Raw genomic sequence first — 26,349 nt, forward strand, 5'->3', positions numbered from 1 at the left:
TTTGCTGTTATTAATGAGAAATTATAGTGTAATTGCACTGGAAACCATATGGTTATTTTGCTGTTATTACTAATAACAAGCAGTTATTACCATAAAATTAGACTGAAATTACTGAGAAATTACTATGAAATTAACACCTTATTAGCGATCCGTAAAGTAAAGTGTTACCGAAATGTTTTACTTGTTCGCATACGCATATCGCCACTCTTGACATCACGATTTCGATACATTTTCGATATATTGTGCAGCCCTACCCTCCCTTTACCTACCTCACATACCTCACCACAGGGGAGAGGAGAGGAGGTCTTGGCGTTGTGTTTAGCCTGACTGAAGCTGCGGCAAAGTCGCTTTGCGTGCTGAAGGCACACATTTCAGAAGGCTTTGAAAGTGCTGCAGCTGCTGCACACTAAATGTTGCTATATCTTTGCAGTATCGTGTGTTAGTGCAGTTACAGGCAAGAGTACAGTAGAGTAGTGTAACTTTATTATTCCCTGGGGTGAAATTAAGATGTCAAGTAGCCCACATGGACATTTCAAGACACATTACACAGGTAATAGGCAGGGAGGAAAAATAAAAACTACAGAAAAAAATGAATAAAAGGGAATTGCACAAAAACATCCCGTGAGTTGAGGTAGACAAGAGGTCAGCATGACTAAGAATGAGTGTTGACATATAAGTACAAGATATACTATTGTAATGTAGAGTTGCATTGTGATGTGATGTAGACTAGACAGAACTAAGGCAAGAACTAAGATTTTCAACTGAAAGCATATGTCTGTGTTGTTTACAGTTGTTGGCATGTCTGTGGTGTTAGTCTGCGGTAGGCCACAGTCAGGCATCTAAATCACGAGTGTGATGCCGTCAATGGCTTCATTGTTTTTGTATGAGGATCTTGTTAGTTTTTCATCACTGCTCTCACTTCTGCAACCGTCCTCTGCTAAAAAGCTGTGCCATCATTGCCATCGCTTTGCAACTAACTAACAGTTGTAAATGTGTTTCCACATAGACTCACAAGATAGGCGTGTGGCCAAGTCAGACAATCGGTGAGGGCAGGTCTGTGCAATATATCGAATTATATTGCGATATCAATATTGCTGTGGAGCAATATCACATTTCATAATATATTATACAGTTGAAAGATTTTTTTTGGTCATTTGTTTATACTGCCAAAAGGTAGGCTACGCTATGCACAATACATTCCCCTCCACTTGAGCCATTACGATCAAAGAGTAGACTTGCTAACCAATACTCGTGCAGAAAACCACTGTGTGTTTCTCTATGGCTCTCCCCTCACAATGTTGGGACGGAAGACTGCGAATTGTTTAAGAAAAACAGTCAGTATTGACTGAAACAATCGTGACATTGATCTTCCACATAATTGAGCAGCCCTGGATGAGGGGTTTACTAAGAAGCTGGTTCAGGAGTAAACCAGGTTATCTTAAGAGGTAAATCATCTAATAGAAGAGCCTGGAGTCTCTGAGCACTCCAGGCTCTTCTATTAGATGTTTTACCTCTTAACGTAACCTGGTTTATTCCTGAACCAGCTTCTTAGTATAGGCCCCTGGATGAGGGTGTGCCACAAATCATAATCATCGTAATCCTAATCATCGTAATCCTAATCATCGTAATCCCAATCATAATCCTGAGGGCGGTGTGCCACCGCTTACCATCATCTTGCGGTGGTCCTGGTACTCCAGTCCAAAGTAATCGCCCTCCACCAGGTTCAGGTGAGCACACACCAGCTCATGAAGGAACTTCCCCGTCGCCCGTTGCTGAAAGAAAACACAAGTAAACATACACACATTAATAAACAAATCAAATAAACATTACAATACATAACATTTAGCAGACACCTTTGACCAAAGCGACTTACAAGGAGGACACTCAACCAAGTACAGAGTGTGGAGAAAATATAAGTTGTGGAGGTTAAGTACAGTGAAGTACCGGTAAGTGTAGTAGATTAGTGCCCATGTACATGCCAAACATAAACGAAGGACCATGACTCTCATAAGGATCTTATGGAGGTCAGTTCCGGGGTAACGTGTTGCCATAGTAGCACATCATCGGTGATTTGTAGCAGCAGCAAATGATGGATAACCCCCTCAAGGGCAAGGCAATTACTGCTTGACCTGACGACCTGAGGATAGGATGGTTTGCATATGGTTTACACATGAAACTCTCACTCGCGTGTTGCCAATATACGCACTTGACACCCACACTTTGTTCAGAGACACACATAAAACCGTCACAGATTTTCCACCACGAACCATTAAACAGTTACCGTTTACCCTCCCGCATCCCATTTCCTTCACCTTAGACAAGACACCAGGTAGCTACAGCTAAAATGCAACTGAACCCCAGGCCCACAACGGCGTGTGTGTGTGTGTCTTTCACACAACCCTGAAGTCAAATAAACTTTTGCCGCTAATTGGCCGTTGCTTCCAGGCATGAAGGCTTTAACGAGCTCCTGGTTCGGTGACCTCTCACCCCTGTGTGAGCGGTGCGGCGGACTACAAGCGAAGGCTGCTGGGAACTGAGGCCAGTGTTGCCAGCGCACAGTGTTGCCAGATTCGGCGGTTTCCCACTCACTTGGGCCGAATAGGATGACACGAAAAATGAAAAAGTCCAGACACCAACCAAGCTCCTGTTTTTGTCCCTTTAATGTGACGTTTCGGGAATCCTTTCCTTCATCAGACATCTGATAAAGGGCAGAATGCCCAAAATGTCACATTAAGTGACGGAAACGGGATCTTGGTGTGCAAACTTTATTTTCATTTTTCGCGTGACTTTGCTGGTGCTGCACCCAAAACTTTTTGGGAACGGATGTGCATGTTTTATTCTTTGTTATAGGATGAGTAAAAAGTGCAAAAAAGGGCATTTGGGCAGGTTTTTCTGCAGATTTACAGTATGGCATAGAAAGCGTCTCATCTGGCAACCCCGGTGGTGGGCTCTGACTCAGGGCATCTGGGCTGCAGCTGGGAGGCAGATCGCCTCTGGCCATCGCTAATCTCTAAGCCAGGGGTTAGCAAACTTTTTTTTCAGACCTCCTTGACACCAAAGAACATTTTCGCGTCCCAACAGCCCCAAACGCCAAACATGTTTTTTTCTATCAATAGGCCCATATACTGCACACATTTACAAACCATAGAAGGTGAATACTTACTGACTCAATTTATGGCATTTTTGTTAGCTAACCTGTGGGTTTCATTTTTATACAAATAAGTTCCTTCTGTCTGCAGCCCCCCCCCTGCAGTACCTAGGCGACCCCATCAGGGGCCCCGACCCCCCGTTTGAGAACTGCTGCACTAAGCCAAGCAGATGGGCCGACGGGCGAGTGTGGAAGCAGGGCTGCAATGTTTGCACATACTAAGCGGCAGCAGATGACGACCACTGGGGCAAGAGTCATGGTGGTGCCAGCCGAAGAAACAGGAGACAATGAATGCGTCTTAATATGCGACCTTGCCTCCTTGCGCTTGTCTCCTCGTCCCGCCTCCTGGCCCCTCCTCCGTGGAGAAAACGATAAAGTTTCCCAGCTGTCAGCCTAGCCACAACAACTTTTGAGGGACTGTTTTTCATCCACCATCCCAATTGCAAATGAGAAAAAGACTCTACAAATGAGCTTTTGCAAGATATTGAAATATAATGCTGTTGTCAGTGATGTCATCATGACGAGAAGCAAGTGGAGGAGGCAAGTGGAGGAGGCAAGGTCGCATATTAAGATGCACTCAATCCTTCTCTCCAGTACCCTCACCCCCGTCCTCCCCAAGCGCTTGTGGCCTTGTGACGATGTCGCAAGAGGGGGAGCGTGTCTATGTTCCCAAAGCCCATTGGTCCCACATCACTAAGATTTTTAGCATTCTTTTTAGGCCTATTGGTTCTCTTATTTTACTTGGAAATGTGGGAACATGGAGTTGTAGAGCATAGGACTTATATTTGAATAATTTCTTAAAACTGTTGGAACATGGAGCAGCAGGAATAAGCGGGGACCATTTGGGCCGTGGGACCAATGGGCTGTGGGAACATAGAGCTGACCCCACAAGGGGTCACTGACGGCAGAAGTTTAATTCAATATCTCGCAAAAGCTCAATTGACCGGTTATTTTCTCAATTGCAATCGCGATGTTAAAAGGGTAACAGTCACCCAAATGTTGCGGCGAGGCCGACAAAGGGGCAAACGTCATTGTTTTTTGGCGGCATTGGAGGGAGGGTGGCACGTGAAGGACGAGGCCACAAGCACAGGCCTTGAACGGGAGTCAGGATATTGGACAGAACCCACTGAAGGGCAGCAGATGATGGCGACCACTGGGACAAGAGTCAGGATGGTGCCAGCCGGAGAGACAGGGAGGCAATCATGCACATGGTAGCCTACTAGCCGGAGAAACTGTGAGACAATCATGCACATGGTAGCCTACCAGCCGGAGAGACAGGGAGACAATCATGCACATGGTAGCCTACCAGCCGGAGAGACAGGGAGACAATCATGCACAGAGGAAGTTTACACTGAGCAAGGTCTGGTGACTGAAAAGCAATATAGAAATGATTTCTCAAGAGAGTCCTTGACCACAAGCCCTCAGTAATGCAGGTGCAGGTGTGAGGCAGGAGAAGGTGAATCAATGAACAAAATTCAAGAGACACCGCACACTGCTTACTTTTCTTTACTTTATTTCTCGGAGCGAACCGAGAAACCGGTTCGCTCCGAGAAATAAAGTAAAGAAAAGTAAGCAGTGTGCGGTGTCTCTTGAATTTTGTTCATAGAAATGATTGCATCGGATATTGGTGTGCCAGTTTCACTCCTTGTCAAACGGAGGCAAACTAGCAGAGTGTCGCGTGGAACATTAGTAAACTCATACATTATCGGTAGCGCTGGTTCCAATGAGTCAATGAGGTTTAGTGAAAAGAAAATAAAAGGTCCGCAACACTGTTAAATGCTCCCTAATATTATTATCTTACGTTTGGTCCAGCACCTGTGCCACTGATGTGCGCGCATTCTTTGACTTTCTCCAATGAGGTTTCGTGACATTAGAATGGTATGACAACTAATCTGCCACACAGTCATGCTGTGCTGTGCCCTGACAAGTGAACTTGCAATTATACACACCCCCTACTACAGACCACTGCCCTGTAACGGGGGAACATAATCATCATATTAACATTTACCACTAAAAATATTTATTCATCTTGAAAACAACGCCTTGCTGTTTTAAAAGTCAGCACTTAAGAAAATGGTTTAAATGACATGATGACATTATACTGTAAACTCCCAAATCTGCGAGACCTTAGTTGGGATTTCTGTGGAGCATTTCACAGAGGATGATGACGATGATCAGGCATTCCAGAGAACACCACCCAACCCCCCTCCTCTAACCCGTCAAGACACCATGTAGTACGAATCCCATTTTCGTTATCTGTAAGCCCCCACCCCACCCCAACCCCACCCCACCCCTCCTGTTTCCCCAGGGGCTGCCAGACTAGACTGCATTCCTGCTCTCCTCATCTCTTCCTGTCCACTGGTGCTCACAGTCTGTTTACAGTAATGCCAGGCAGGGAGGGGAGAGGAGGGGAGGGGAGGGGAGGAGAGGAGAGGAGAGGAGAGGAGAGGAGAGGAGAGAGTTGGTGGAGAGGAGAGGAGAGGAGAGGAGAGGAGGAGAGGTGAGGAGGATATGAGGAGAGGAGAGGAGGAGAAGAGAGGAGGTGGAGAGGAGAGGAGAGGAGAGGAGGATAGGAGAGGAGAGGAGAGGAGAGGAGAGGAGAGGAGGTGGAGAGGAGAGGAGGTGGAGAGAGAGGGAGAGGGAGAGGGAGAGGAGAGGAGAGGAGAGGAGGTGGAGAGCAGAGGAGGTGGAGAGCAGGGGAGGGGAGAGGAGGTGGAGAGGCGGTGGAGAGGCAGGGGGACAAGACCTGTGCAGTTAACAATATTCCCTGGAGATAAAGCCACCCCACCCTCAACAACCAACTGGCAGTAGCACTCCCCAGAGAGTTTAGTTTTAAATGCGTACAATGACCTCATACCAGTGGAGACCGGCGATGGGAGACAGATATTTGTTTTTGTATGAAAACCACAAAGAGCAAATGGCCATGAATTACCACCACCCAGAAGAGAAAAAAATGGCAGTGAAAGACCGGGAACAAAGCTCTAATGCCTGCAATCTGCTTGGAGATAAAGGCTTATCCAAGAAAGGGGGATAGGGAAATAGGGTGGAAAAAAAGGGACGCAACCTTTCTTTGAAGATTTCACATATCCCTCGCTCATTTGGTTTGGTATGCATGACTTTACAGAATCTCATATTCCTACGAGTGCTTTTCTAACCATAACATTTTCACTTCAAAACGTTTCCAAAGAAGAGAGCAGGAAACATGTTGTGCAGGTTACATTTTTGGGGGAACATCCTGAAGCTACAGCATGTGGGCCCCCCGAGTCGGCCGATGGATCAACCAAAAAGTGAAGGGTTCAGATGCAAAACCCCCTAAGTGCCTTTTCAGAAAATAATCTTAATTCATTTTTATTTAATACAAAGCTATCAAAATTGCATATTTTTTATTTTATTTATATAATATAACTATTTATATGCATTATCAAGTACATAAATGTAAACCAAACCAACAACTGGGTTCTCTAAAAATATAGAAGTGCAGGTCTTCAGAAATGGAGTTAGGGGGTTTTGCATCTGAACTCTTCAAGTATTACTTGGTCCACATCAAAGCAGACCTGCTCCCAATTGTTCTGCAAGCGCCTTTCTTTTTTTTCTCCAGTTTTTCCCCCAGCTCCTTTTCTTCTCTAGACAGGCATGGATCATTGAGCTGAGCTAAAACAAAAGCCCACACGGCAGGTGAACTAGTTTGGGGAACGTTGTTCTGATCAGCTTCAGCTGTTCGGCTCCAACTCATCCATTATGTTCAGGCAGCCAGCAGTGAAGAGCTCAGGTGTTGCCAGATATGGCAGCTTCCCCCCCAAAAAAATCCTCCCTAGGATAGCAGTCTGTGGACAAAAAAGGCATTTGAGCGGGTTTTCCTGCCAATTTACAGCCATAAAAATCAATAGAAATTAGTTCAAATTCGGCGGGATTTAGTGCTTCCAGGCGGGTTTAGAGCATTTCATCAGTCTCATCTGGCATCCATGGCGGCAGCTTGAGCAACAGCAGTGACACTCCAATCACAGCAGGCCTCCTTTGACTCTTTGCCTGTGATGTTGTAATATGCATACCGGTAGTTAAGAACTGACTTGTTTCTAACTTCTAACCTTGTGTTATTAAACTCCTAACCTTGTTTAAATGGGTAACCAATAATACCCAGTAAATATGTAACTGTAAATCGCTTTGGATTAAAAAAAATGTCAGCTGCTCAGTGTAATGTAACGGTCCAATAACAGCAGGGGCCCAGCACGACGAATCTTCCAGTTACCAACAGTAATGTTACCAGATTACAACACAACACAAAAAGCATACTTTATGCCACAAATGCTGGTAGGCCTGCAGTTTAACACACTGATGCTGGATATTGCGCAACCTTGGCCCTGGCGCCTGGAACTGCATGACGCAACATTCAGGCTCATGAGATTTGAGACAATTTTATTAATAATCTTGGTATGTTGGAAATGAATGAACACATTCTAATGCAAGATGAGGATCTTGGCCTTTAAATGCAACTTCTTGCATGTTTTATGTGCTTCAGAGGCAGAGATATTTAGGTTTTTATAGGCTGAGGGCATCTTTTCTTTAAAAGGGCTTAGACATTGAGCAGCCTTGTTTGCAGGTGCTTTAGGCATCAATGGGTAAATTATTCCCAAAACAAAATGCAATACTGCCCTACAAAGGCAAAGTGCAGAAACTTTGCCAACACTGAAACAGAGAAAAATGCCTTCAAATCCTTGGCACTTGGTTGGATATTGTATTAACCTCAAACTTGGCATAGCAATATCTCTAGAACAGGACCTATTTAGATAGATAGATAGATAGATTATTTATTTGTCCTTTCGGAAAATTGTTCTGTGCCATTTTCAGTGCGTCTGATACAATTACAAAGACATTACAATAAACAAGAACACAATAGACAAACACACCCCCCCCTCCCATATTTGGACCATAAGGGTTTGTCACAAGATAAAGGAGGTGTAATGAAGACCAGTCTAAGCTCATTTTTCGATAAAATATGTAGTTACTGCATTTTGCCAATGTAGGGCAGTATACTGCAGTGTAGTTGCTCTCCTCTGCTATGCATGGTTCTCTGTTATGCATGGTTCTCTACTATGCATGGTTCTCTACTATGCATGGTTCTCTACTATGCATGGTTCTCTACTATGCGTGGTTCTCTACTATGCATGGTTCTCTACTATGCATGGTTCTCTACTATGCATGGTTCTCTACTATGCATGATTCTCTGAACAGTCAAACACTACTGTGGTGGTAATAATTGCACACCTCTGATGAGCGCCAAATTTGTGCATGTGTCGAACTAGCCTGATTATCATTGACTTTCAAATCTCTTCGAGACTTGGTCTGACCAAGAGCATAGCAATTAACGTTTCCCAAATGGCATGGATGACCCGCCTCCCTAGGTTTGTTACTGGTTGACTGGTGTCCGTCAAAGTGGGTGGAGTTCCCGATTTTTCGGGAGATCAGAAATGATATTTGCATTGCTCTTGGCCTGACTAGAAGCAACACAGAAGGTGTTGCATCACTAGGAGGGCTAGTGTCGGACATCAGTATGAAGGGCATGGTGGTGCATGATGATGATGATGTCATACTGTATGCACATGATGCACAAATTGCAGTACAACCAGAAGTCATGTATCACCATCACAAGTCGCTGTCTGCCAGCTGTCAGGTCTTGTTGCTGTCAGATCTTGTTGCTGTCAGCGAAGCGAGCCTCCATGAAAACAGTGTTTAGAGTAGTGTTTCTTAATGGGGGCTCTACAGTCCTCCAGGGGATACCAGGGAGCCCTCGGGGGGTGTCCAGAAGGAGATAGTCGAGAAGGGGCGGTGCTTAGTTGCTATTGGGGGGGCATTAGTCCATTTTATTTTTTTATACTAAGGGGAGGTGCATTAAAAGGCTTATGATGAGAATGACAAGAAGCATTGGGAGGCTTACGACGAGGTAAAGGGGGCGTCTGTTCAAAAAAGATTGAGAACTTCAGGTTTAGAGCGTGGATAATACCAGAGATTCTTTAAGTATATAGAGATATGCCAACATAATAGGTTGCTATGGGCACCTAACATGACCAGGTTCCAGTCTGCCTAAAGGGGCGTGTCATAATACTCCTAGCATTGAATAGAACAGTCCTTAGGGCTGCTTAGGTCTGCCTAAAGGGCAGCAATAATAGAACCCGGAAACAATGGGCCAATGGAACCTCTCTCTCTCTACTCTCTCTGATAATACCTCAGCTGCTCAGAGAGCTGCTCAGTCAGACTGATAATTCTTTTGTCCCAATCAACCTTACTGTACACCAGCTGAGCAGAGCTTTAGGAAAGTCCCCCATTCTGCCAAGTTAAACGTCACTCCAGCCAAGCATGGCGAGACTCACAAATGGCAGAATCATTATTCATCATGACGAAAACATTCACAAATCTCTTACACTTACAGATTCTCTCTCACACATTTACTTCAGCTGTTTGCCTTGACACACCATTCCATTCCTGAGAGAAGACAGAAAAAAAGATGAAGGGGGGAAGCTTAAGTGAAGAATGTTTTCTTTGAAAGACAACTCCAGATAAGGCCTGTCGGTAATTTCCATCTATTGGAGGAGAAGACTCGTGACGGACGGAGGAAATTAAAGCAGCGATGATGGATACAGATGGGTTTAGATGGGTGTCATCTAATATGAGGCTGCAAGGAGTGTGTGTGGTGTGGTGTGTTTAGGATAGGGGGGCGGCAGAATCCATGGGGTGTATTTCAGAAACGATTTAGTCTGTGCTTACTGTGAGCAGGTCGTAACTCTTGCATTAGAAGAGACCTGTGCTTATTTTTGAAGGATAACTTGAGATTCTCTTCTATTAGAAGGTTTACAACTCACTCTGGGTATTTGGAATCACCAACCCCTTCATATTAAAACAGCGCCCACCATTTCCATTTTTAAAACGATGTTAAAAACCAAACTGTTTACATGCTTTTAACCTGTGTTTCCACATACTTTTTATGGCTCTGTCATTGTTATTCTTTATTATTGCACCATTTTGTGTGGTTCTCATTGTGTTCATCTTAATATTTATTGTTCCAATCTGTTGCTGTTTTTTTATTATTCATAATACATTTTTAAGTGTTTTTATTTGCAAGGAATATCCTTCATTTTGTGAAGCACATTCAGTTGCCGTGAATGTGTATGAAATGGACTACAGAAAAAAACTTGCCTTGCCTATCCCTCGCTCACCCTGGGTGAACCTACCGTAGCCAGGCCAGTTACTACACCATGGTTTTGGCATCCCAATATGTGACCTTGCCTCCTCCACTTGTGCTTGTCTCCTCGCCCCGCCTCCTGGCCCCTCCTCCGTGGAGAAAACGATAAAGTTTCCCAGCTGTCAGCATAGCCACAACAACTTTTGAGGGACTGTTTTTCATTCACCATCCCAATTGCAAATGAGAAAAAGACTTTACAATTGAGCTTTTGCAAGATATTGAAATATAATGCTGTTGTCAGTGATGCCATCATGACGAGAAGCAAGTGGAGGAGGCAAGTGGAGGAGGCAAGGTCTCATATTAAGATGCACGCCATGGTTTTGGCGTATGCCCTGGGCAGTGTTATCCACTCCAGGCACATGGTGCCAAAGCCTGACATGCGAGCCACTGGGATGCGCTCCAACATAATCCAAAAGGTGGATGGGAGGGAGCGCTGCCCGATAAACGCTATAAATCCCAATTACAATTTACAACTGCTGCCACTAACACTCACTCTGCATAAATGTCAATGAGGTAAATAATCTACTCACTCAATGTAAACCAATGAGCTGGATACAAGATACGCTGACCTCTGGCGCATACAGAGACGCACATTCACACACACTCACACACACATAAATACACACACGCACACACACACACGCTCAGAAAGAAACCTTAGTAGTAAGAGATTCCATATGAAGGGAAAGTAATTACAAATTTAAAACAAATTTGCTTGAAAGCTAAACACTGATCGGCATACCTCAATTCTGAGATGATGGATTGGAACTAGGGATGCAAACGATTAATCAATTAGGCCTAATCAACTTTAATCGATCAATGCGTTAATCGATTGAAAAACATTAATCACAATTAATCGACAATTCAACTGACAAGAGACCCAGATGAAATGGGCATGTGAGGAGTGTGTGTGAAGAGGGGTGTGTATAGTGGGAATATCTAAATCACCTTTGGATTAAAGAATTGAAATAGAATTAATTTCAATGTGGTATTTTATCACAATTTTTAATTACATTTTTTAGATTTAGTAGTTTTTTTTTCAAGAAACATTGAGATTTCGGGGGGAAAACGCTGCTTACCAATTAATAGTAAGTCGATCGGTAAGGCTATCAACTAATGATTAATGAATTTATCGATAATTTGTATCCCTAACTGGAACCCATAGAGAATGGCTAAATGGCAACAAACGATGGCTTTTTGCTACGACAACCAATCGACAATGCCTCCACACCAAGAGAAATGTTGAGTGCAACCCCATCATGCCTACAGTTGAGTCTGCATCTCTTGACCATTTTTTCCCTGCATAACATTGTCAATTTTCTTCTTGGAGCAGGCGTCACTCTTAATTATTTCAGTCTCTGAGGGTGCTGGCCCAAATTTCAAATTCAATGTTTCAAGAAGGAGGCCGCACCTTGAATAGTAGTGTTTTTTATTGCACAGACGCGTTTCGGCGTGTGCCTTCTTCAGTGTTCCCTGCATAACATAGCAGTGCTTTGCTGTTCCAGGCATCTGTTATTGAGCAGATCTGGCAGGAGCAGTGCAGCGCTTTGGCCACCTAAGGCACTGGCCCTCAGCCACGCGCAGACAGAGCAATACTCAGGACATCAAGCCATAGTGGAGGTCACAGCAGAGAAAAACTAACAATTCCACTTCACAGGGAAAAAGAGCTCTTTTTCCAAAATGAGATATATCCGTTTTGTTGGGAAATTGACATTATTGTATTGGGCATTCCATTGAGTTGCATTGCAAAATGCATTTTTATAGAGGTTTAAAAAAGTATGTTCTCAAAACATTTGAATGGCAAGAAGTCAAACATAGACGATAGGACTTCTTAACAGTCAATTCCAATATTAAACGGCAAAAAAGTCAAAAATGGTGTGCATCTCATTTTGGAAAAGGGCTTCCCTTGTCCTTACTTGCAGCTACAGTTATTCCTCTTAATTTTTCAACTTCCCACATAGTTTTTTTCTTCTTTACATTCTTTGTTATTTATCCGTCTTTTTCTCTCCCTCTCTCAATTTCCCTCCTCTAGGGCCCTGACTCGCCATAAACTTGAGAACGCAGCACAGGCAACGCTACAGTAGCAGATTCATCCGCAGGGTTCTCAGGCGGCGTCCGTCCAGGCAGTGCGCTCATCCAAACCAGATGTGCCGACCGAGGCAGCTGGAGGGGCCGAGCAGCGAGCAACAAAAGAAAATAGAAAATTTCTAATTCCAACTGTGGCGTGTTCCTGTGTGAGCCTGTTCCGCCAGTCAGCTGCTGCTGCAAAGAGTACAAACTTCTAACTTCAGAACCTGCACATGAACCTCCACAACACTAAGGCAGATTACATTACATTGCATTTGGCAGACGCTTTATAACCAAAGCGACTTACGAATGAGGACATAATCATAGCCAGCATCAGTAGCAGATACAAGGTGCGCAGGAAATATACAGAACAATAAGTGCAGCTGCAAAGAGGGGTTGGTTTTTATTGTTTTTTTTGTTTTTTTTTGTTAAGTACAGCCCTAAGATAAGGGCAGATAAGGGGAAAGTGTTCTAAATCAGTGTTTCTCAACTGGTGGGTCGCGACCCAAAAGTGGGTCGCGGAGGGGTCATGGGTGGGTCACGGAGCCGTGGTGTACAAAAATCGTAATTCAACGATTCACTAAAAAAAACCTAAAAAAAACATCTAACTTTTGCTGCAACTATTTACCACTTTTATTTTGATAGGCGATTGAACTTGTGTCATCTGTCGTCATAGATTAAATCAGATTGTTTCTGCAAGATAGTAGCGTGTAACCAGTCATGCGAATATTGCTAAAAAAAATTGGGTCGCAACCGAATGAGAGTGGAAAATGGTGGGTCCCAAGACTGTTCCAGTTGAGAACCACTGTTCTAAATGTCACCTACATCTATACTGTAGCAATAGGTGTGAGGTAAAGGGGAATGGGGGTTGCTCTTGTGAGTTTACTGGAGCCTCAGAGGCTAATGAGTATCGACTAACTAATTCCCCATCAATAATAGGTGCATGCATGTGTGTAACTTTAACTGGGTTGTAAAGACCTATGCTGCATATCAAATGGTACACTTGTGCACTTCAGTGTTCATGTTTCAGTGCGTACTTACGGCGTATTGGTTTACGCACTGAAAAATAGTGCCTGAAGTGCACAAGTGAGCCATTTGAGACACAGCACAAGTGTTCCTTCCCAGGCTCGGCTAGTTCTCCCATCCTACACCACCACAGACTGCAGAGTCACCCACTCAAGTGAAAGCCCATTGGGAAACGACAAATCCCATTGTCATTGTGACACAGCACTCCACAGCACACAAGTGAACACTGCACACAACGAAATTGCATTTATGCCTCACCCGTGCAAGGGGGCAGCCCTCAGTGGCGCCCCATGGGGAGCAGTGCGGTGGGACGGTACCATGCTCAGGGTACCTCAGTCATGGAGGAGGATGGGGGAGAGCACTGGTTGATTACTCCCCCCACCAACCTGGCGGGTCGGGAGTCGAACCGGCAACCTCTGGGATGCAAGTCTGACGCCCTAACCGCTCACCCATGACTGCCCACTAGAAGTGAGATTTGAAGAAACATTACATTACATTACATTACACTAAACTTAGCTGACGCTTTTATCCAAAGCGACTTACAGTCATCTTAATTACAGAATATTGGTTACAGTCCCTGGAGCAGTGTGAGGTTAGGTGCCTTGCTCAAGCCAAGGGCACCTCAGCCATGAAGTGAGAGAGAGAGGGAGTGGAAGGGTGGGATTTGAACCTGCAACCCTCTGATCTAAAGCCCATGTCCTTAACCACTAGGCCACAGTGGCCCCAGAAATGACATTTTAGAGGTAAAACAACAGTTCTTGGACCTTACAATCAATAGACAATTAACAGGCAGACAGAGTCACTCATCCATGACGCAACAAACACAAAAGGCCAAGAAAGAAATGGCCATGAGAACCCGGGGTAAAAAAAAAAAAAAACAGATTCTCCAGATAGACTGATTCAGGCCAAGCGAGTCTTTGTAAAGTCCGCTTCAACACAGCCTTGATCCAAAATCAAATCAGACAAGCCAAGCCAGCACTGTGCTGCAATCCTGGAGCTCGCTGGCTGGGGGGGGGGAGCGAGCGATCGCTGGAGTCGTGTCTCCTCTACATTCTGCTGCTCAACAGGATGAGAATTACAATTAGACGACCGCCTCCATCGGCCTCAACACAATTACTCTCTCCAAAAGATTTAGCATGCTGCCCATGTGCACACACACGCACAGGCACGCATGCAGGCACGCACGCACGCAGACACACACACACACACACACACACACACACACACACACACACACACACACACACACACACACACACACACACACACACACACACACACACACACACACACACACACACACACACACACACACACGCAGGCAGGCAGACAGACACACAAACGCATGCACGCACACACACACGCATACTCATTCATTAAGTCAAAGGGATTTCTCAAGTTCCAAGTGCAAAATAAGCTTCCAAGCTCCCCATGTTGCGAATGTGTTTTTTTTTGGTTAGGTAATCAACCACGGCCCTTCACCAAGGACAGACAGACATTCATTTCTACATTCACCAAAATGCGTTTAAACATTTCCTGGAAGTTTCATACAAATCCCTTTGTGACTTGAAAGATCAGCCATTCAACAGACTGGCAACAAGGGAAACATAAACATTCAGACAGAAATACAGACAGGAATAACATCACAAAACCGTTATTGGCAGAGGGAAGGACTCACTTTCTTTTGCCGACAAGGCAATTTAACTATGGGGATTTCATCATTTCATCTCTCCCGCTTGCTCCCTTTCCTCCCTCTCGCTCTCCTTTGATTTTTCTGACAACACAGCAGTGTGTTAAAAAAAAAACAAAAAAAAACACAGGCCTCTGTCCTTGCATAGTTAACCCTAGTTAGCCATTACACCCCCCAAATCCTCCAAACTCTCCACTCTTCCTCTTCTTTCTTTACTTATTCCACAGACTCACTTGTTACATTCAGACTGAGCTGAGCGGAAATACAACAATCTGTTTTCCATTCCCACGACCTTCCAGCCAGCACCACACACACACACACACACACACACACACACACACACACACACACACACACACACACACACACACACACACACACACACACACACACACACACACACACACACACACACACACAGCTCTGGCTCTCAGTGGGACTGTGGTGAGACATGGAGGGACACTGACAATACAGATGGCCATCATGTGCCACATTAACTAGCTGCCAGTGTGTGTGTGTGTGTGTATGTCAGTGTGTGTGTGCGTGTGTGTGTGTGCGCGCGCGTGCGTGTGTGCGTGCGTGCGTGCGTGCGTGCGTGCGTGCGTGCGTTTCCACTCCACACCCTGGAACATGCCCTCCTTTGAAAGGGAAGATACAACAGCGTGCCCATCTCAGATTGATTTCCTGGGGCCTCCAGAACTATTTCATGATCACTTGTCATACATTTGAGGGGGAAAACCTGGAAATATGAACAGAAAGAGAGAGAGACACATACACTCATACACTTATACGCAAGCGCACATGCACACACATTCACACGCGCACACGCACACACATTCACACTCGCACACGCACACACACACGGTAGGGGTGGCTTCAATATTGACCAGTCCTTGGCAGTGAACTGTACAAGCTGTGCAGGGCAAATGTGACACTCATTAAACCCCCACTCCCCCACAACTACTCTTCCCACTCCAGTGACAATCGGGCCATTCATGCCTCCATCTGAATGGAGCCCTTCTCATGGAGATGGCGATGGCGATGGCTCATATCTAACCAGACGGACGCAGATCTTAATGATGATGGTCTCCGGCTGGGGGGAATATGAAGCTTGTCTGGCACTTAAGGTCATCAATCAACTTAAAATGCAGGAGATTTCAGGACAGAGGTGGACATGAAAGCTGATACATAGAGAAGATGAGATATCATTCTTCATGTCATTCATACTACAGTGAGCATTCAGTAATATGCAGAGGAGTTGGTGGAATACAGTGGAATAAGTAGTTGGGGAGTTGGTCTCATTCAATCAACTCCACCAGACCTCTCTCTCCCTACACCTCCATCCATGGCTGAATTCTACCCGTCCTCTCCCTACACCTCCATCCATGGCTGAAGTGCCCTTGAGGAAGGCACCTAACCTCACATTGCTCCAAGGGGGTTACGTGGCGCTATTCCGACATGTCGCTATTCCGACGTTAATGTCTATTGTCGGAATACGGACACGTTTTCCACCGTCCGCCGCTATTCCTACATGCCGCTATTCCTACATGCCGCTATTCCGACATCCCTAACCTTAACCCTAACCCTAACCCTAACCCTAACCCCTAAAAAGTGTCGGAATAGCGGCATGTCGGAATAGCGGCATGTCGGAATAGCGCTATGTCGGAATAGCGATTGCCCCCCCCTCCAAGGGACTGTAACGAATAGCCTGAAAAATATCACAAGTTAACTGTAAGTCACAGCTAAGTGTAATGTAACGTAATGGAGGAGTAAAGGAAGAGCAGACAGGAAGACTGAGAAGAGAAGACCGAGATAGCAATGTGGTGTGAAGGAGACAGCGAGACCAGACGTGTCGTCCTTTTGGACTTGCAATGATAGATGGAGCACGAAGCGGAGGAGGGCTCTGGAGAATGTTTCAACCACACCACACCGACCGGCTTCACATCCTCAGTCCAAAAGGACAGCGCTGTGTGTGTGTGAGAGAGATGAATCAGGCCTACAGAGCTAACCGAGCTTGCAGAGCAAAGAGCTAACAGAGCCTACAGAGCTAACCAAGCTAACGGAGCTAACGAAGCTAACAGCGCTAACAGAGCTAACAGAGCCAGGTTCCCTTAATGACAAACAGACAGCTGCGCTCATCTGGGGTCAGCACACTGTCAGTGCACATGTGGAGACTGAGTGGGAGAGAGAGAGTTAGAGAGAGGCAGAGGTAGAGAGGTAGAGAGAGGTAGAGAGGGGGGTGGAGAGAGAGAGAGAGGTAGAGAGGGGGTGGAGAGAGAGAGAGAGGGAGAGAGAGAGATGGAGAGAGACAGCGACAGAATGAGAGAGAGAGAGAAAGAGACATGGAGAGAGAGAGAGAGAGACAGAGAGCGAGAGAGAGAGAGAGAGAGAAAGAGACATGGAGAGAGAGAGAGAGACAGAGAGCGAGAGAGCGAGAGAGCGCGAGAGAGAGGTAGAAAAAGAGAGTGGGAAAGAGAGGTCATTTCCAGTCGTCTTTTTTCAGTGGCGCTTACTGCTTACTCACAGCGCGCGAGGTAACCTTCAAATGAGGAAAATGAGAGAGTGCTGTAAACCCAGAGGAGCTGCTGAGAGCACGGACAAACCACAGCCTCAAAAAAGAACATAATAGTTAAGATTTAAAAGTAGAAAGCTTGAAAGAATGGAGCAAAGGCGAGACGGGCGGGCGAGACGAAGAGAGTGAGACACCATGTATGTACTGTATGTGCAACTAAAAATGCCACCCTAAGTGAAGGAGCGGTGTCAGGGCCGGAGTTATAGAGGGGGCAAGTGGAACATTCACCCCTGGGCCCAGGGCCCTCTTGAACTGTAGGTGGGAGCCCTATTCTGCCCTACAAAGCAAAAAGGCAGTAACTGCATTGCAGTTTAAAATGAGTTACTATGACTTTAATGCCATATAAAACAAATTCTAAAGTCTAAATAAAATGATTGATCTTCGAAAAAAGTGGTAATATAAAGTAACAAAACTGTCACATGCCAATAATCTCCCAAAAAAAACACTTAAACTGGATTGCAGTATCATTTTAAAGTCAATGGACTCAGTTCTGAGCTCTGCGCAGTTACTGCCTTTTTGCTTTGTAGGGCAGTATTGTGACCATGTCAGGTCGTATGGGGGGGACGCCTATCAGTGGTTTGCCCTTGGGCCCTATGTGCAAATGTTCCGCCAAGGAGCGGGGTGTAACTACCAGACTGTGGAGTGGAGAGTGGAGACTGTAAAAGTCAGCTAAGATTTAAGTTTACAACTAACATTTAATAGTCAGCCAAAGTCAACATGCTATATTTAGCTACTGCCAGCTTAGCATAAGAACTCCACTACAGTGTACCAACTTAAAAGTGTGGTGAGCCCAGTGTTGTTTTTTCACAGCAATTTTCCTGCCTTTGTGTAAGTGTCAACGGTTGTCCAAAGAAAGGCAAAAAAAATAAAATCTCAGTTCTATAGTATGATGCCCATCAATAACGTGGTGAGGATAAATGGCTGTCGAGGTCAAAACAAGTTCAGAAAAGACGAACACAAGGTCCATTCAGAGTAGCACAGAGAGTGAGAGTCATTTCACAAAGGAGAAATGCTTTCTGTCATTTCTCCAAAGCAGACAGCTCTTCACATTAATAAAACATTGCCTTTCCCAGGGGATGTAGCCAGACCCCATATCCATGCATCGCTCTCGGTGCGCTCGCAAAATGTTTTCAAGTGTAGAATATATAGGTACCTGTATGTTTGCGTCTACGTGTGTGCACGCATGTCTAAATCAGTATGCACACATGTGTGAGGCTAAAATTAAGTGTGAATTCATTCATGTCAGAATGCAGATCTCATAAAGGCATTACACTGTCTCTCCTCACAGAAAATTAACCTCATACTCAGTGCTTAATTTGAGGGGGAGCAAGGGGGAGCTTGCTCCAGAACCTCAGACGAGAGCTCCGGAACCTTGGATGGAACCTCAGGGAAAGACATCACAGACCCCCCCTCGGGGGGGAGCTACCCATCCTCTGAGCTCTGGGACCTCCCGCTTGACAAATTAAGCACTGCTCATACTATATGTATGAGATAGTTGAAATGGCAGCCATTTAAGTTTGGGGAGTGTTTTACAAGGGTATTCTTCTAAATTATACTCATTACAGGCTAGCGAGGCTAAACCTTCTGAATTTAGTAGTGTTCGACATGGAACACACAGGTGATAGCTGGGCATGTTGATCAATGATCACTCTAAATAACTAAGTCCTCCTGGATGTGATGAAATAGCATGCTGTTTACGGTATATGTATGCATGAAGACATGCCCAAATCAAGCAGAACTATTCAGAACCATCTAAAAAGGCCTTAAAGATAATTGTCTGAATGATTTTTGTAACTTTCCAACCATGTCATTGCGAGGTTTCTGCACCAATTTTTCATTGAAAATCACATCCATTCACATGCATCAACATATCCATGTCCATTGTACTATGCCTCTGATACATTTTCCCCCAATTACGTCACCTGCGAATAAGAGCTTAACGAAACAGTAGAGAGCCAATCAGAAGCAAGCACGGCGTGCGTGTGTGTGTGGGGTGAGTCTCAAGGTGAGACTATGGGTGACTATGAGAGACCATGGGTGCCATGTTGCAGACCTCCCACAGGCAACACACCTTTGGTCTCATTCTAGTCAAATTAGATTAATCACCGAGCGGCGGTGTGGCGGGAGAGGAGAGGAGAGGAGAGGAGAAGAGAGGAGAAGAGAAGAGAAGAGAAGAGAAGAGAAGAGAAGAGAAGAGAAGAGAAGAGAAGAGAATGAGAGAAGAGAAAAGAGAGAAGAGAGAAGAGAAGAGAGAAGAGAAGAGAGAAGAGAGAAGAGAGAAGAGAGAAGAGAGAAGAGAGAAGAGAAGAGAAGAGAAGAGAAGAGAAGAGAAGAGAAGAGAAGAGAAGAGAAGAGAAGAGAAGAGAAGAGAGAAGAGAAGAGAGAAGAGAAGAGAAGAGAAGAGAAGAGAAGAGAAGAGAAGAGAAGAGAAGAGAAGAGAAGAGAAGAAAAGAGAAGAGAAGAGAAGAGAAGAGAAGAGAAGAGAAGAGAAAAGAGAAGAGAAGAGAAGAGAAGAGAAGAGAAGAGAAGAGAAGAGAAGAGAAGAGAAGAGGAGATAAGAGGAGAGAAGAGAGGAGAGTAGAACAGAAGAGAGGAGAAGAGAAGAGAAGAGAAGAGAAGAGAAGAGAAGAGAAGAGAAGAGAAGAGAAGAGAGCTCTGCCAACACTATCAGGGCTGGGTGGATGCCAGAGTCTCCAGTTTCCTCATTCAACACCTACAGTATACCACATTAAACAATGAGTCCCTCCAGGTAAGGACTCAAGAATACCACATTAAATAATGACACCAGGTAAGGTGGAGTAAAACAATAGTGAGTGAGAGAAAGAGAAAGAGAGAAAATGAAAGAGAGAGAGAGAGCGAGAGATGGAAAGAGAGAGATAGCAAGAGAGACAGAACGAGAGAGAGAGAGAGAGAGAGACAGAACGAGAGAGAGAGAGAGAGAGAGAGAGAGAGAGAGAGAGAGAGAGAGAGAGAGAGAGAGAGAGAGAGAGAGAGATAGCGACAGACGCAGAACGAGAGGGAGAGAAATAGAAAGGGAGAGAGAGAGAGAGAGCGCAGAGAGAGAGAGAGAGACTGCCACAGTCTTCAGTTACCTCACTCAACAACACCACATTAAACAATAACACCAGGTAACGACTCTTCAATACCACATTAAACCATTTTAGCCTGGAGCAACATATACACAGCATTTAGGCTCTTGAGATTTGTAGTTTTTTTATGTGGGTATTTTAGAGCTGAACGAACACATTCTAATGCAAAATGAGGGTCCTAGCTTTCAAATGCAACTTATTTTATGTTTTTATGTGCTTCGGAGGCTGAGCTATTTAGGTTTTAATATGCAGAGGGCACCTTTGCCAAAAAACGGCTTAGGCTAAAATAAACAATGACACCAGGTAAGATGGAGGGTGAAGGCAAGGGGAAAAAGGGGGGGGGGGATGATGATGATGATGATGATGATGAACAACACAGAAGGCTCCGTCACCAAAGGTCCGTAGCCTGGGGGGGAGGGGGAGGGTAGGGTGTTGCACTTGGCCTGTCACAGGAGGCCAAATGGAGGTAAAAGTGATGGGAGCGCTTCCAAGCAAGGACAACCGGCATCAGCCACCCACAGCAAGGACTTCACTGCGGTGATCACAGATGGCTCAGAGAAAGGTGATATTGCACCATGGTGACTTCGAGATCAGCCAGAGAAGGCTGTGTGTGTGTGTGTGTGTGTGTGTGTGTGTGTGTGTGTGTGTGTGTGTGTGTGTGTGTGTGTGTGTGTGTGTGTGTGTGTGTGTGTGTGTGTGTGTGTGTGTGTGTGTGTGTGTGTGTGTGTGTGTGTGTGTGTGTTTTCAAGCACATTCCATTTCAGCTTTGGCTAACTGAAATGCATAAAGTACTGCAGTCGAGCTGGCGTAAGAGATTTATGAAAGCAATTTAACATGCAGGTGTTCTAACGCTGATAATAGCACATTAGGGGTCTAGCCTACTGTATATTGCTGCTTTAATGGCTGATGGCTAAATAGTAATTACTAGCAGAAGCCGGAATAGCAACAAAATAAAACCTGTGGCAAAATGATGGCATCTTTATTGCCATGACCAAAGACCTACATTGGAAATTTTAATGTTTCAACCCTTGTGGCCAAATTAATCTCCTGCTTCAACAGTAAATGTCTTTCTCCACTTTTAACACCATAAAAAAAAATCACCGGTAAGGACGGCAAACAGGGCTGGACTAGGACCACAAATGGGCCCGGGGCATTTTTGGCATACACCCTCACCCCTCACCCCCTACTACCATTACGATGGGCTCAGCCCACATGATGTTATGGATGCACAGACAGCCCGCCACATCTAAATTGTGGGTCGGTGTCTAAGGCCGGTCGCACATAGGCTCCGACAGCACTGCGGCGCACTTTCGCCTCCGACATAATTCTGACCTCCAAACCCAATTTCACCCGAGCATTGCATTGATAGTCAACGGGCGGCGCCGACAAAATAGAACTTGTCTCTAATTGCTATCCGACATCGGCGAATGTCCGCGGACATCGGCGCCAGTGTGCGTGGTTCTATTGAAAGCAATGGAATCGAATTTTAGCTGAGCAGTGCTCAGCACTTTGTCGGAGCCGGTGTGCGGAAGCCCTAAGGGTAAATATGAAACAAACACACAAACTAGGGATGCAAATGATTAATCGATTAATCGACTTTAATCGAGCAATGCATTAATCGATTAAAAAACATTAATCACAATTAATCGAGAATTCAACTGACCTGAGACCCAGGAGAAATGGGCATATGAAGAGTGTGTGTGAAGAGGGGTGTGAATAGTGGGAATATTTAAATCACCTTTAGATTAAAGAATTGAAATAGAATTCATTTAAATGTGGTATTTTATGTACATTTTTTATTACATTTTTTTAGATTTAGTAGCTTATTTCCGAGAAACATTGAGATTTTTTGGGGGGGAACGCCGCTTATCAATTAATCGTAAGTCGATCGATAAGACTATCAACTAATGATTAATGAATTAATCGATAATTTGCATCCCTAAAACAAACAAACAAAAAACTAAATCATCGGCACCTGATGACTGTCGGCCCACCAGGAAAATGCCCTGTATGCCAGATGACCAGCTCAGCCCTGGCAGCAGAGCCACAGCAACATCGTACCTCTGACCTCCATCATCTCCCACGCCACTCCCAAGAGCAAGTATACGTACACAGAGAGAACACTGCCAAAGAGTCTGATTGGCCGAGGGATTAAGCAGCGCCACAAGTGCCCTAGCTTTGGCTGTCAAGCGAGATGTTATGGATTACACAGCACAGCTGTCAACCCCCGTACAATTAATACTGCCGCGCGCACTGTGATCACAAACAAGACTGAGTCAAATGATCTTCAAACAGACTTTGTGTGTGTGTGTGTGTCTGTGTGTGTGCGTTCACGTTTCGTGAGGACATTTGCTGTCAGTGTGGCGCCGCAGAGCATGAGAGGTCCTGTTTGTTTCATCACAGAGATGCACAGATGATGCCCCTCCCCCCACACTGTTGATACCGTAGTAGCGCAGTTGTTCTCAATCTTTTTTTGAACAAACGCCCCCTGGACCTCATCCTAAGCCTCTCAACACCCACCTAATGCCCCTGATGAAAACTAGGCACCTCCCCCCTCTCCTGTATCCTTCTTAACGCCCCCCCTAGGGCTCCCCAATTCCTCCCCTGGGGGGCTGTACCTCTCCCGTTGGGAAACACTACCGTATCTGAAATGTATTTGTTTATTTTATTGTTTTTTTTGTTTTTTTGTTTTTTTATTATTATTTGCTTGTTTATTTGTTCGGGATGTGCCCTGGGTTTGGGGTTGTGCTTGTGTTAAAGACTAAAACATTTTTTAATAAAGAAATGTAGGGAAAAAAATTACTTCCAAGCGAGCTGAAGGCAACACCCCTCAGCCATACCAAGTCAAGGCCACCACTATCCCCTAACCCCCGAGACCAATGGGTTCCACTCCTCTGGATTAGGTTGAACTACTTAGCTCCTGAACACGGCAAATCCAGTTACTCCCCGCTTCCCAGTCAAGAGATATACAGGACAGTGCGTAGCATGTCAAAGCATCCAAAGAAGAAAAGAGGATTTTTTTTTTTTGCAGAGGACATAATTCTGCAGCCATGTTAGAAAGTGGTGGTGACATGAAGAGTTCTTATGCTGTGCTGTGTTTTGCAATATTAAAAACTTGTGTTCACTTCATACATTGAGAATTTAGTCGTGAATGCAGAATGACATAGAATCTACTCTTTGTCACATGCATTGGTATTTAAAACATGCCCTAAAATCAAACCATAACGTTTCTATGATAATACGTTGTGACAATGCGGTGGGAGGTCAGCTTTCACAAGTATGGACCTTTGCACACTTCTGCCTACAGAGAGAGGAAGTGGTTGAGAATTGCTCACCTACTGATGGCTCATTTCAGCATCTGCTGACTTCTTAAGGTGATTAATTAACTTAAAAATGTTGCATAGAGTCACTTTACATTATGCAATTTCCGTAAGCATTATTCATGTCTCACAAAAATCCGAAATGGCTAAAAATAACTTTCCAAGACTAGACACTATTTAAATCCGAGCGATAAAATTGAATTAATATCCAAAATTCCAATCATTTTTTGCCCTGCAGAAACACATAAAGACAAAGACATGATGTGATGTGATATAGCGATGTCAAAGGCATATTAGACATCAAGCGGTATGATGTGATATAACAATGTCAAATGCATATTAGATATCACACAGTATGGCATATTCCCTGGTCTGGTGTCACTGAGTGCATCTTAATATGCGACCTTGCCTCCTCCACTTGCCTCCTCCACTCGCTTCTCGTCATGATGACATCACTGACAACAGCATTATATTTCAATATCTTGCAAAAGCTCAATTGTAGAGTCTTTTTCTCGTCTGCAATTGTTATGGTGAATGAAAAACAGTCCCTCAAAAGTTGTTGTGGCTAGGCTGACAACTGGGAAACTTTATCGTTTTCTCCACGGAGGAGGGGCCAGGAGGCGGGGCGAGGAGACAAGCGCAAGTGGAGGAGGCAAGGTCACATATTAAGACGCACTCACTATTAAGAATCACTACACACAGGGTTACTACTTCTCTTCTGATACTTATTCTTCCTGATAGTAACTGGAAAATGCTGAAAAACTACCAGTAGTTTAACAAAAGAAAGACATAGTCATATTTATTCTTCCTGATACAGACTGGAAAATGCTTTAAAACTACCAGTCGTTTAACAAAAGACAGTCACATGTCTTGAGGGCATGGGGTATTCAAATTAAAAACGCAGTTTGTGAGACCAATGCTGACCAAATGTAAAATTGACAAATTAGCTTCAAGATCTGTAAAAGAATACATGGAATTTCATGGTGTTGCTATCCATTTTATAGATTTCCATGGTGACTTTCACAGCGATTTATAGCGCTGTTCTTCGTTAGACAGCCTTGTTCGTGCCAGTGATGAAAAAAGAAAGATATAACGCTATAAAACAGCAGGCTAGACTAATGGCTAGACTCGCCTGCAGTCAAACCGGAGCAGGCTTGTACACATCAAACACCAGTTTAAGCATAAAGCTTTAACTGGTGCTATAAACACCGTTTTATTTGTGCTACTGGATTGAATGCTATTGTACTGCAAAGTATTGATGTATTCTATTGCCCATCTCAAATAGTGGACGAGGCGATCAAGACAGATTGGAGAAGAATTCCCTTTTTACTAGTCAAAAGAAATTAAATACCGAGGAGCAATTAAAACGTGTCAGTTAAATATCGTCAATTAAAATTCGTGGCAGGTAAAGACCAAACCAGATGGCCTGAGGGGTATACTAAGAAGCTTTCTTAAAGGGACACTGTGCAGGAAATGGTCAAAAAAGGTACTGCAACTATGCTGCTCATTGAAACTGGGCTGCCTATTGCCAAATTCGATCTTTACATGAAAATTTACTGAGTAATAAACAAATATTTTCTAGTATGGTCCAAGTACAGTCATTTTTGCAGTTAAAAATGGCTATTTTTGGAAATTCAAAATGGCAGACCATGGAGAAGATCCCCCTTTTCATGTATGAAAAGTGCAATTTTTCCAGTCATAATGAATAATTAGAATTTGATGGTGTTGGTAAGTATTCATGAAAAAGGTAACATTAGTGAATGGGCAGCATGAATTCTGGAAATAAACAACTAAAAATCTCACACAGTGTCTCTTTAAGAAAATGAAGACTCCAGGCTCTTCTATTAGATGATGTACCTCTTAATTTAACCTGCTTTACTCCTGAACCAGCATCTTAGTAGGCCCCAGATCTCGATTTTCTCCTATAACATTTTTTTTACAGCTTCAAAAGTGTCAAAAGGCTGGAAAATGTTCCTGCATTCCCCCCTTCTCTAACAGATTCTTCTGAATATTCACACACACACGCACTCGCACACACACACACACACACACACACACACCACACACACACACACACACACACACACACACACACACACACACACACACACACACACACACACACACACACACACACACACACACACACACACACACACACACACACACACAACTGGCTCCTTTGAAGACGGTGATGAATGGA

The 26,349-nt window shown here is 44.4% G+C and overlaps 1 protein-coding gene across 4 annotated transcripts in view; it reads right to left on the reverse strand.

The window, feature by feature from the left end:
* Nucleotides 1-26,349, reverse strand: part of LOC134459878 (FERM, ARHGEF and pleckstrin domain-containing protein 1-like) — a 120,462-nt gene that overhangs the window by 55,223 nt on the left and 38,890 nt on the right. For all 4 annotated transcript variants that reach the window (XM_063212367.1, XM_063212368.1, XM_063212364.1 and 1 more), the window contains exon 3: nt 1,668-1,772. In XM_063212367.1, the coding sequence (XP_063068437.1) occupies nt 1,668-1,772 (105 nt within the window). The remainder of the gene's footprint in view (nt 1-1,667; nt 1,773-26,349) is intronic.

This window comes from Engraulis encrasicolus, chromosome 12 (assembly GCF_034702125.1).
Source record: "Engraulis encrasicolus isolate BLACKSEA-1 chromosome 12, IST_EnEncr_1.0, whole genome shotgun sequence".
In the NCBI taxonomy this organism is placed as follows: Eukaryota; Metazoa; Chordata; class Actinopteri; order Clupeiformes; family Engraulidae; genus Engraulis; species Engraulis encrasicolus.